Source organism: Syngnathoides biaculeatus, chromosome 1 (genome assembly GCF_019802595.1).
Source record: "Syngnathoides biaculeatus isolate LvHL_M chromosome 1, ASM1980259v1, whole genome shotgun sequence".
Lineage (NCBI taxonomy): Eukaryota > Metazoa > Chordata > Actinopteri > Syngnathiformes > Syngnathidae > Syngnathoides > Syngnathoides biaculeatus.
In genome coordinates, this window is record NC_084640.1 from 1,488,275 (window position 1) to 1,501,408 (window position 13,134).

Below are 13,134 nucleotides of genomic sequence, written 5' to 3' on the forward strand. Positions count from 1 at the left end.
AATGTTTTCTCTTTATGTCTTGTCCGCCTGCCAGCATATTATTTTTTGGGTCACATTCAATTTGAAAAAAATGATTGATGGAATATAATTTTTTTTCAAATTTGCTCAATAGTGGTGTGGATTTCAACCACAAATACCTGTAGCAGAGCGTATAATAATTAGTAGCACAGTAATAATTATACAGTAATTACTGTGAGTAGAGTTGGGGTCCTTGCGTGTTTTTGGTTTAATACTGCCATCCGGTGGTAAAAATATTCAGCATACGTGTGTGTCAAAAATTTATTTATCCAACCATTTTTCACATTAGGGAAAAAAATATATACATATATATATATATATATATATAGAGAGAGAGAGAGAGGAGAGAGAGAGAAACAAAAATATTAATTGGACGGTCTAAATTGCCCCTAGGTGTGAGTGCAGCTGTTCGTCTCTATGTGCCCCGCGATTGGCTGGCAACCAGTTTCGGGTGTTCCCCGCCTCCTGCCTGGGATAGGCTCCGGCACTCCCGCGACCCTTGTGAGGAAAAGTGGCAAAGAAAATGGATGGATAAATACACACATGGACACACACACATAGTTTAAATGAACGTGAAACGTTTCAAATATAAAAAGATATGATATGTTCCAATGTCTTTACAAGGTTTTTCTTTTATTTTATTTTTTAAATTTTAAGCACAGGCCACGCTCTATTTCCGGTTTGGGCTCCCCCCCCAATGATCATGTGACCACCCACCTTGGTCACATGAGCCCAGACGTTCCTGCTGATTCAGTGTCGCAATGAAGACGAGCTGAATGTTGTTTTCCCTTCGTTTAACGGCTCTTTGAGCATTTCTCGTCCCATACATGTCTTTTTACCTCTAAATCTGTATCTATGGCTCTTGCATTGGAATCGAACCTTAAAACAGGAAGTGTCCTGGCGACGGTACTTTCTCTCCTGCTTCCTGCTGTCATCGTCTGCTCTGTCACGGTAAAACGCATAAGCCTAGTCCGAAATGCCGACCTATATACAGTCTAAAAGTAATATTTTCGTATATTTAATTCAAATATTAGTTGTGCTATTATTTTTTTCTGCTATTGCTCCGACATAAAGGCGCAAGGAGCTAGTTAGAGCAGCGATTTAAGATCGGGGCACAAGAAAGCACGCTTTTAAGGTTTTTTGTTTTTTTTTTTTTAATGTATATTCATGGCTTAAAAGTGTCATGTGAATGACATCTAGAGCCCATATATCACGAGCAAATAAATTCCCCTTATGTTTTTTGGTTTTTTTTTTTAAGAAACTAACCATTAATAATATATTTGGTTTTGGAGCAATTGGTAAATAATTGGCCAGGGAACGCCCATTTCACAAAGCCAAAATCGATCCTCGATCCTCAGATGACGTCAGACACCGAACTTGAGACCAAATTCGCTCCATAGCAGGTGTAGCCAAAGAATGTAAGTGGCAGTAATCGGGCAGAAAACCCGGTTCTCCAAAATAACAACTTTTTCAGGGAAGTACCTTATGTTGATCCAAATATCATTGTACACTCACATAAACAAGATAGCATCATCAGCATTTATTTGTTCTGTTTTTCACTACACCTCGCTGGCATAAATAGATGATGAATTATTTCTTGTAAATATTTTTTTTTTAAATTGTGTAATTTAAAAAAAAAAAAATCTCACGAGAAGCACTCACGTCACAGTAATATGACCTGGCACACTGGTTGAGAATCGGTGATCTTTAGATTTGTTCTGAAGCTATTTGCACCACTTTAAATCAGTTAATATTGTGTAAAGGTAATAGGAAGTGAGGACAGACCAGTACTCTCAATATGTGAAGCAACCAAGAACACATGCTAGATTAAAGAAATATTCTCATCTTCTGTTGCTGACGTCAGCAGGTTTCGACCTTAATGTGAGCGTGCCAAACTCTGTCTGAAAATAAACATGTCATCAGAAAACAAGCCTTAAATTACCACTGTGTGTGTTTTTTTTCCGCAGACATTTTTAATACCAGATCTATGGCATAAGTGCCAATGTCCACACATTATAGCGGTGCTGTAACTAGTGTATTAATAAGACAATATTTCAATTAAGAGAATCCCTGATATTTGTGTAATGGACGACCCTGATATTTGTGTAATGGACGAACCAGTGACAATATTGTTTTGTGATTTTAACATACTTGGCCAATAAAGATGATTCTGATTCTGGGATTATTGGCTAAATGCACTCACATTTACTACATGACTATATGCTGTTCACTTTGTGTCATCTTTTCCCATGTAGCCCATCCCTCCTTAATTTCTCAGAAATGTGTGCTATCTTGGTCCAGATCAAACCCCTGTTGTTTGAGGAGCAGCTACTGTGGGTGAGCGGGGTCGAGGGGGAGGTGAACACCTACAGGATCCCTCTGGTCACCTTCACCCCCGCGGGAAGTCTACTGGCTTTTGCCGAGGGCAGGAAGTCCTCATCCGGCGATGTGGGGGCGAAGTTCATTGCAATGCGGCGATCCACTGACAAAGGTAAGGTGACCCCCAGAACCTCACCACCTCAACCTTTGATAATATCGATTTTAAGATGGGTGATAGATAAACATTCATAATGTAAGACTAATAGTGGCCTCATAATCAGCGAATCAAAAACTGCAACTCGACGTTGTTTGGATGTTGAAGGCACTTGTAAGTATCCTGACAGAGCATTTTTCAGCTCCGGTAGACTGTCATGAGCAAGGCTTGGCCACTGCCAAAAGGGGCGGGGCCAGGACACTGCTCTGGGCGGTGACACCTGTCACCGGTCACAACTGTTTCACAGTCAATGTCCAAATCACAGTCTGGCAGCCGGTCATATAAATTTAGGTCTTCCTCAGTCTGAAAAATTTGAGTCCAAAAGGATATGCCGTGGTGAACGAATCATGGTTGGCACGTAGTCGTGAGCACGGGTAGTGCGGGTGACCAAGCTGGAGAGGACGATGTAATGGATCCCACCCGATAGGAGATGCTTGGTCCTTGGGCGGACGGCGTCCCCGATGATGTGCCCTGCAATGCCTCGCCTTTCCTGCTGGGTCCTGTTCTTGCCAGTTCGTTCTGTCACGAACCAACGGTGCGGGGGCAGACCCAAATACAGGACTTCGAGACAGAGGCATAATCTCCAGTGGGTTTTATTTCAGAAGTAGTGTCCACACACGGTAACACTGTGCCAACTCACTAACGCAAGGCAACAAATTGGCAAATGCCAGTGACAAAAACTCCAACTTAAATGCCTGTCTAATTAAAGTCTGAATGTGAAACAGTGACCTGTGACAGGTGTCACCGCCCAGAGCAGTGGCCAAGGCTTACTCATGACATAGACAAAAGAAATTATACTGATTCTGAGCACAAAAAAAGGAGGTTGACTCATTCCTGTTTTTTTTTTTTTTGTCAAAGTAACTCAGAAGGATTATTTTGAAACATAGTATTCCTTGAGGAACACATCAGATTAGTGAACAACAAATCAAAACATTCCAGTCCTGGGTTCAAATCTCACTCCAAAGGCCTCCACGTCCAGAGTTTTCATGCCTCTCTACCTGGTACACTGCGTTTCTGACACATTACAAAAACCTGCATGCATCCTGTTCATTGAAGCCTATCAATTGTCCGTAGGTGTGAATACCAGTGTGAATTGGTTGTTTGGCTGGCGAGCACCCCAAGGTGTGCCCCATCGCTCGCTCAAAATCAGCTAGGACAGGCTCCAGCTCACTCGTGAGTGGGACCTGAATGAAAATGGATGGATGGATGCCAAAAAAAAGTTCATGCAGTGTGACCAGGAGTGCAGTGAGTTCTACATTAATGATACCAAGCAACCTTTACACAAATGTATGTATTTAAAAAAACGAAAAGATTGATCCTTTCAAAACATTAAATATGTCCAAATCTTGAATATAGAGGACTGCTGGTTTTGAGAGAGGAGTGAAGGAATGTCAAACTAGAAAGAGGAAATTTGAAAACAAAGGAGGAAGTTTGTATCGTCGCCTGTTGTCAGTTTACAACAATATCCTGACATCTCTCAGCACAAGATTGTGTCACTGTCTTGGACAAGTGACCATGAATGAGATGTTTGCTAATCCTTGCAGCGAAAACTAATTTTCCCACAATAATTAACGCATAATGAAAATAATCTCCTTTGCTCTCTTAAACATACACTTCCACCCTCACGTATGAGTTCAATTAGATCTTTGATCAAGCTCAAATAAAATTTCCAATTAAAATGATTTGAAATGCCAATAATTTGTTTCAGCACTTCAAAAACAACCACCATTTTTTCATTGTGATTTTAACGGAAAAAAACTGTAATAAGCAATAAAAGAGACGTGGTTGTATTTATCAAGTGTAATTACTGTATGTACTGTACTATAGTGTTCGTGTGTTGGATGTGTGCCTTTAAGGGGTGTGGCCTAGTGAGTGACATCAGGAGATGAACTCGGTTAGTCTGTGTGTGGCTCTCATTGATGCATTCAATCCGGTGATCTTTTATTTTTTAGTTTCCCATCGTACTATTTTGAAGTATTGTGGAATGGACTATTGAATCGGGAGTCTCCATCGATTACATACAGTACTGTCCGGTGTATATTTTCTATCTTCTCTTGTTACATTCTTCTTTGATTGGAGTAACTTGCCAAAGAAAAAAAAATAAACACACACATACACAAACAGTAAACCTTTTTTCTGGCTGCTGACCCGAATTTCCGGGCTTCCAAGATAATCCCGCCCTCTTCTCCTTCATCCTACTAGGATCCACATGGTCCCCGACTAGCTTCATTGTCGATGATGGTCTTGACCAGGATGGCCTGAATCTGGGCTCGGTGGTGGTAGACCAGGAAGTGGGCTCGGTTATTCTGATCTATACTTCCTGCTTCCACCTTTACAACTGCCAGCCTGCTAGTACCCTGATGGTAGAAAGCAAGGATGATGGTCTGAGCTGGAGTTCACCCAGAAACCTCTCAGTACAGCTTGGGGTAAAAAATTTTGCTCCTGGACCAGGGTCCGGGATCCAGGTAAGAGGGCAGGCATAAAGACCCAAAGATCTGTGGTCATGAGTAAAAAGAGCTAAACTCTCCCACTGAATGGAACCTCATATGTTGACATCATAATTGCTTCATATATGTAATTATTGTGCCTATTCCAATTGTGTTTGTCACACAAGGAAAGTTGTGGGTTTAAATTTCATATGGATTTAAAATTTTATTGAAAGTCAATTGGACTTCAAATGCGGACTCTTGGAGGAAAAAAGATTTCCGTAATTACAATGCTTTTATTTGTTAGGTATGAGTCAAATACATGCATCCCTCAAGAATCAACTGACTCAAAAGATTTTAATGTTATTTATATACTGTGTCCTGCACATTATTCAACTTAGATTGAATTAAAGACAAAATATTTTTGTGATTTCACAATAGGAATGTAGGAATGCAATTTGGATTGACATTTTTCATGACTAGTAGCTGAAAAAATAGGCACATGTTTTCGGCCAACTCAATCTGCTTCCCATTTTACCTCACAAAACATTTTGGATCTATTTTGCACTGATCTCATTGGGGTTGGGGGAGTGCGAATAGCAAAAATCCAGTCGAAGTGCTAGAAAGCTTTGTCTGCCGTCTAGTGGTCAACGGTGTTATTACAACTTAAAACTGCTCAGGTATAGTAGAGAAAACATCCATCCATCCATTTTTAGCCGCTTATCCTCACAAGGGTCGCGGGGAGTGCTGAAGCCTATCCCAGCTGTCAACGGGGAGGAGGCAGGGTACACCCTGAGCTGGTTGACAGCCAATCGTAGGACACAGAGACAAACAGCCACACTCACAATCACACCCAGGGGCAATTTAGAGTATTCAATTAATGCTGCATGTTTTTGGGATGTGGAAGGAAACCGGAATGCCCAGAGAAAACCCACGCTAACACGGGGAGAACATGGAAACTCGACACAGGCGAGTCTGGGATTGAACCCGAGATCTCAGAACTGTGTGGTCAATGCTTTCCAGCTGACCCACCGTGCCGCCAGTAGAGAAAATCTTTTTGATCCATTTTAAAATTAATTGAGGTTACAGTTCGAATGTCGGTGCAGCCTGTGTGTGTCTTGGTGACCACCATTGCCCATTCCTAGTCAGGAAAGTCGAGAACCTGGTCCACTGCCAAATATATTTCCATGTTTTTTTTGGGCGGGGGCGGTTGTTTGTTTTGTCTGTCTTCACGGTTGCTTATTTTCCTGCTTATATCACCCACAACAGAAGCGCTTTGAGCCAAATAAGGGAAGATTGGTGGTGTGCGGTCATGGAACGTTAGAAGGGGATGGTGTTTTCTGCATCCTGAGTGATGACCATGGACATACATGGTTTAATGGCGCAGCGCTGAAAAGCATCCCTTACAATCAGAAGAAGAGGCCGCTGGACTTTAATCCTGATGAGTGCCAGGTATGACGATAATCCATTTTACTATTACTGCTGAATCAATGAGAACCTCAAAATATGCTGAGCCCTAAAATAGTACTATAATGACCAGCAACGAAATACTGTAGCATTGCATTCATCAAAACCGAGCCCAGGTTTTATTTTTTTATTTTATTTAATATAATTTTAAGTGGCGGCACGGTGGTCAGCTGGTAAAGCGTTGGCCTCACAGTTCTTAGGTCCCGGATTCAATCCCGGACCCGCCTGTGTGTTCTCTCCGTGCCTGCGTGGATTTTCTCTGGGCACTCCCGTTTCCTCCCACATCCCAAAAACATGCAACATTATTAGACACTCTAAATTGCCCGTGGGTGTGATTGTGAGTGCGGCTGTTTGTCTCTTTGTGCCCTACGATTAGCTGGCAACTAGTTCAGGGTGTACTCTCCCTCCTGCCCGTTGACAGCTGGGATAGGCTCCAGCACTCCTCGCAACCCTTGTGAAGATAAGCGGCTAAGAAAATGGATGGATGGATAATTTTAAGTCACTGTAATATTATGGACAGTTCGAGCTTCAACACTGCATGTAGATTTAGGAAGATAAAAACAAATTCTTAGTAATACAATTAAAATAATTTTCACAAGTTAGAAACTTGTAATTAAACTGGTAAAGTAAATCTCCCCTTGAAAAAAATGTTTTTAAAATGTTTGTAAGTACTTAAATCAGTAGTCGAAACTTTAAGTATACCATAATCTATCCAAAATCCCTTAAATATCCTTTCAAACTCCTCTTACATTACCCTTCAAAATAATTGATTTTCCTGTAAAACATACCAATTGTCAAGCATTAACGACACCACCATGATTTGTTATCTTGGACTTCCACTCAGCAGAGCAAGAACATACACACATGACGCAGTAATTTATGCTAACAACCCTGGCTAAACCTAGCTCTTCCCTCACCTACAAAGATTGTAAAAGAGTCAAGATGCATCAGTTCAAAACACTTCGACACAAATTATGACTTCCCTTTTAGACAAATCTTTTAAAGCATCTTCTTAAATTTTTGGGCGTTACAGAAAAAGTAGACTGTAGACTGACTGGTAAATTGAGAACCAAGCTGAAAGGTTTGGTAAGTCTGCTTCCACAGTAGCCTCACCAGCAACTTCTCAGGTTGCTGCCACATCAGTCACTGACCTTCTGGCTTCAACTCCAAGCATCCCATCTCCACAATGGAGGCCTTGAACATGGCCCACGTAGATTCAGTGTCCCCAACCTCCCATGCGATAGATTAACCCCTACCTCGCACCAAAAATTCTGCAGATAGACTCCCTCAGTTCACTTTCCTGACCATCTTATTGTATTGTTCACCGTAGTGTTTGTTGTGGCCTGTCCATGATTACTAATAGTAGAAAACGAAAACCCTACAGCAAAGTTTGAATCTGGGGGTTTACCCATTTTCTTTACAGTGTATAGTACATTTGAGTTGAGGGTTTCTTTTCATCACTACGCTAGAATAACATCCACTACCGTTGCCCAAATAGCTTGACTACCTTTTAAATCTTCTGCTTTTCTGCAGCCCTTTGAAATGACCGACGGCAGCATTATCATCAATGTGCGAAACCAGAACAACTACCACTGCAGGTGTCGCGTGGTGGTGCGAAGCTGGGATGGCGGGATGTCCCTTCCCATAGATGACCTGTACTTCGACTACGAGCTTGTGGATCCTGTAGTGGCAGCCGGGGCCTTTCAGAAAGAAGGGATACTCTTCTTCACCAACCCATCCAACGCTCAACAGAGTAAGCCGCCAATATTTTATCTGAAAAATTGCATAATTTTGGCTGTTTGATTCACCAAATGGGGCATTTTGGAGCATGAAATTGGAAAAAGACTATTTGGTCTCTGAGTGGAAGGTTTTTTTTAAGACACCACCATTATTTGTCAAAAGGTTGAAATTAGGTGGGGAAAAAAAAGTTAACAGAGCATGTATGAGTAACAAAGTGACAGTGGCTGTTGTTTTTTGGTCCATCCTTCCTTCCATCCATCCATCTACCTCTTTTCCGGATTGGGTCGTGGGGGTAGTAGCTTTAACAGGGATGCCCAGATTTCCCTTTCCCCAGCCAATTCATCCAGCTTTTCCGGTGGCATCCCAAGGTGTTCCCGGGCCAGCCGAGAAATGTAGTCTCTCCACCGTGTCTTGGGTTGTCTCCGGGTTCTCTTTCCGGTGGGACGTGCCCGGAAGACCTCACCAGGGAGGCCTCCGGAAGGCATCAGGATCAAATGCCTCAGCCACCTCATCTGGCTCCTCTCAATGCGGAGAAGCGGCTCGGCACTGACCGCTCCTGGATGACCAAGCTTCTCACCCCATCTCTAAGGGAGAGCCCGAACACCCTCCAGAGGAAACTCATTTTGGCTGCTTGTATCCAGGATCTTGTTATTTTGGTCACGACCCACAGCTCATGCCCATAGGTGAGGGTAGGAACGTAGATCGACTGAGGGAGGCGGGGTGACCCGCGTCCAGGCAGGGAAAACTTAAATCCACTGTTCTTAATCATCATAGGGGTTGATGGAGTCGTGGTTTGTCTGGTCCCACACCTAGGATCTGTTTGCCATGTGGGACCCTGCTAGGGGCATGAAGCCCCAGACAACTTAGCACCAAGCATCATTGGGACACAAAAATCCCTGAACCACGATAAGGGGGCGGCTCAAGGAGAGGTTGTTTGTTTGTGATGTTCAAATATTGCACCCCTACTACCGCCTAACTCCCAAATGCTGCAAGGTCTCGTCCAATCTCAGACGTTCAGCAGGATCCGTCCTGGTTAGCATATGGATAGGAGACCAGCAGGGTCATTTTGCACATCTGTGTTAATGGAGATCATTATAATAATACTTCCATTCCATTTTTCAAAAAAAAAAAAAAAATTCCCAGATTTTCATGAATATTTGTGGTCACAGCTGATCGAACTTTTCCCCACAGGGATCAACCTTACCTTGCGTTGGTCAGTGACTGATGGTAACTCCTGGGAGAAAGAGGCTCTCCAGATTTGGCCAGGTCCAAGTGGGTACTCTTGCATTACGTCACTGGATAGCGGCTCTGCGGATGACCGGAGACACATCTTTGTCATCTATGAGAAGGGCCAAAAAGACTACGACGAGACTGTTTCGTTTGCCAAAATCCACTTGTATGGAGGCCGGTAAAGCACATAAATTAGAGGTGAGATAAGAATTACATGTAATAGGTTTCACAGACTGTAGCAATGCCAAGGGTTTTGCACGTCCACCTCACAATTCCGAAGTTCAAAGTTCAACTCTCACCATCCCTACTGTGTCGAGCAGGGGTGCTCAATGCATCGACGCCAAGGCAATTTTTGTCCACCGTGTGACAGCAGGCCTCCCACCCGAAAAAAAAAATCCATCTCATTGCTTGATTCAGATGTGACCAATAGGTCGATGGCGTGGGTCGATTGACTGACCATTAGTTTGACCAATTCTGGCCTTCTCCAACGTGTCAATGCACATGTGTACATAAAAGAAAATTCTAGCAAGCTGGTCTCCTATTTCCCGTCTGTCTCTTGCTTTCTCTTGCTGCTTTCTTGCTTTTGTCTGTACTCGGCACACGCAGCGATTGGATGAAGTGGCTGGGGAGAGGTAAATCATGTCGTCCCTGCTAAAAGCTACTGGCCCCTGCGATCCGACTTCGGATCTTCTTTTTCTTTCAGCTTGTCCTTTTAGGGGTTGCCACAGCGTGTCATCTTTTTCCATCCAAGCCTATCTCGTGCATCTTCTCTAACACCCACTGTCCTCATGTCCTCCCTCACCACATCCATCAACCTTTTCTTTGGTCTTCCTCTCGCTCTTTTGCCTGGCAGCTCCATCCTCAGCACCCTTCTACCAATATACTCACTCTCTCGCCTCTGAACATGTCCAAATCATCAAAGTCTACTCTCTCTAACCCTGTCTCCAAAACATCCAACTTTGGCTGTCCCTCTAATGAGCTCGTTTCTAATCCTATCCATCCTGTTCACTCCAAGCGAGAACATCAGCACCTTCATTTCTGCTACCTCAAGTTCTGCTTCCTGTTGTTTCTTCAGTGCCACCGTCTCTAATCCGTACGTCATGGCCAGCCTCACCACTGTTTTATAAACTTTGCCCTTGATCCTAGCGGAGACTCTTCTGTCGCATAGGACACCAGACATCTTCCGCCAACTGCTCCACCCCGCTTGGACCTGTTTCTTTACTTCTTTACCACACTCTCCATTGTTCTGTATTGTTGACCCCAAGTATTTGAAGTCATCCACCCTCGCTATCTCTTCACTCCTCCTCCTCCGCCCCTCACATTCATGCACATATATTCTGTTTTAGTTCGGCTAATCTTCATTCTTCTCCTCTCCAGTGCATGCCTCCATCTTTCTAATTGTTCCTCTGCCTTCTCCCTGCTTTGACTGCACATCACAATATCATCTGCGAACATCATAGTCCAAGGGGATTCCAGTCAAACCTCATCTGTCAGTCTATCCATTACTACCACAAACAGATAGGGGCTCAGTGCAGATCCCTGATGCAGCCCCACCTCCACCTTAAATTCTTCTGACACACCAACGGCACACCTCAGCACAGTTCTGCTGCCCTCATACATGTCCGGTACTATTCTAACATATTTCTCTGCCACACCAGACCTGCGCATGCAGGACCATAGTTTCTCTCTTGGTACTAGAAAGACAAAATGTACTTCCTTCTGACCTTCTCTGTACTTTTCCACGAGCATCCTCAAGTAACGCATCTGTGCGATCTGACTTCGGATAAGCGGTAGAAAATAGATGGAATGTTCAATACTACCTTACATAATATGTTAAGACTGAAATTGTCACATTTACTTGTTAAAATTACTTGACTTGTCTTCACATATGCTTAGTGGTACACCTTTGGCGTAATCTGTACAACCGAAAGCTCATTTTAATATGTGTACATCGTACACTGTAAATCGGTACATCAAACGACAATCTTTAGTGAAAAAACTGGAAGACGATATCTGCCGAGCTTTACATGCATCGATGCCTCTGACTGGGTGTTTTGAAAATTATCGCGAGAATCTTCTGCTCGAGCAATCCCCGTGTGTTTCCGGTGGTTCTTGGCCTGCCAGATTGGACGCCAGCCAACTCACCACCAGGTGGTGATCAGTTGACAGCTCTGTGGCTCTCTTCAGTCAAGTGTCCAATACATGTGACTGCAGTCCGATGACGTAACCACAAAGTCGATTATAAAACTATGGCCTAGGGCAGGGGTGCTCAATGCGTCGATCAATCGCGAGCCAGTCTTGGTCGATCGTGGGACGGTGTTCCAAAAAAAAAAAAAGACCTCAGCTAATATTTTCTCTAAACTGCGCGCGTGCGCAATTGTGCACCGCTGATGCAGTCTCTTCACAGATATTCTGCATTGCGCACATAAAAAAAAAAATCGCAGCAGCTCGTGAGAGGCTGGCTGCTTGAAAAGTAGATCTTGGGGAGAAAAAAGTGCATATGTGGACACCCTTATATCTGAACATGGTTTTCTTTATGGAAAGTCCGTGACACACTCAATTGTCCAACAACAGAACACCGCTCGGGTTAAGTGTATAGGCACAAACAAGATTCATGTGGTTTGAATCCATACTAAAAAGAGACTCGGCAAAAGTACATAAATCTGACTTGAATTATTTACTTTTTGTTTTGTTTTGTTTTTTCAGGTTTTGACCTCTGAAGGAAAAACAGAAACACTTTCTCAGGAAGGAACAAAAATGACTTTGTTTTTACTTTAGAATAAAAAAAAATGAAATGTTAAATTTTGCACCATAAAGGCTATTATTTTTTTATCTTGTCCATCTTTAATTGAACATGGACTGTCTTTATTGAAACTGATTTTTTTTTTCAATGAAAATAGATATATGTGGAGTCATAGGGTGATTTTACACGTGTTGCTTTGGGCTGATCACCAAGACCAGAAGGACATTTACAGAAGTTGGAATCAACCACTTTAGTTATCTACTATCACAGTCCGTGTTTGAGTTTTCATCTATGTGTAGAATTAAATGAGGCTCTGAGGTTGCTGAGATTTTACGGACTTTGTCTACTTTGGTTTTTATCTTGCAGTATGTACAGTAAGTATGCTGTACCTGTCTTGACTTTTGCCTACAAGTGTCTACAAATGTCATACATTCAATTTGATTTGAAAGAATTTCTTTAGATAATGTAAAATAATGAAACCTTTAGATGAATGTACTGCAGTTTGGAATCTCCTCTTGAGTTTCGATGGTTTGCTTTAAACCATGGCTATACTGTAATTTCCAAAGTGTCTATGTGTGGGTGAATGTGAGGGGCCTTGGAAGCCACTCCTCCTTATGAACAAGTCAGTGTATTTTTACCTTATCTTGGCTGTTTTCATATTTCCACCAACACATATGGACTCCTTGCCAACATTCATCTTTATAATAATTAACAATAATAAATTGTTGTTACCAAAACTCTTGTTTTTCTGACTATGATTTGTATTTTACCCTGATTGTTATTTTTATTTAAAGTATCAATTGCTCCATGTCGTGGAAAGTTTGGAGTGTCTGTGTTTTGATTACATGTATAAAGTTTTGATTACATGTATAAAATGTAAAATAAACATAGAGTTATGTCTTGTGCTAAACATAGGGTTATGTCTTGTGCTATGGGAAGCATACTAAAATAACTCAATAAGATTCCCCATCACCACC

The 13,134-nt window shown here is 42.4% G+C and overlaps 1 protein-coding gene across 2 annotated transcripts; it reads left to right on the forward strand.

The window, feature by feature from the left end:
• The first annotated feature begins 736 nt into the window (after positions 1–736).
• On the forward strand, positions 737–12,973 carry neu1 (neuraminidase 1). 2 transcript variants are annotated; one of them, XM_061818199.1, is made up of 7 exons: positions 737–969; positions 2,320–2,509; positions 4,754–5,016; positions 6,247–6,429; positions 7,978–8,197; positions 9,376–9,612; positions 12,121–12,972. In XM_061818199.1, the coding sequence occupies exons 1-6, from the start codon at positions 874–876 to the stop codon at positions 9,594–9,596; spliced, it is 1,173 nt and encodes a 390-aa protein (XP_061674183.1). In that variant the 5' UTR covers positions 737–873; the 3' UTR covers positions 9,597–9,612; positions 12,121–12,972. The 2 variants fall into 2 exon arrangements, with proteins under 2 accessions (XP_061674183.1, XP_061674261.1); XM_061818277.1 differs by lacking the exon at positions 6,247–6,429 and having other exon boundaries at positions 12,121–12,973.
• Positions 12,974–13,134: the final 161 nt, after the last annotated feature.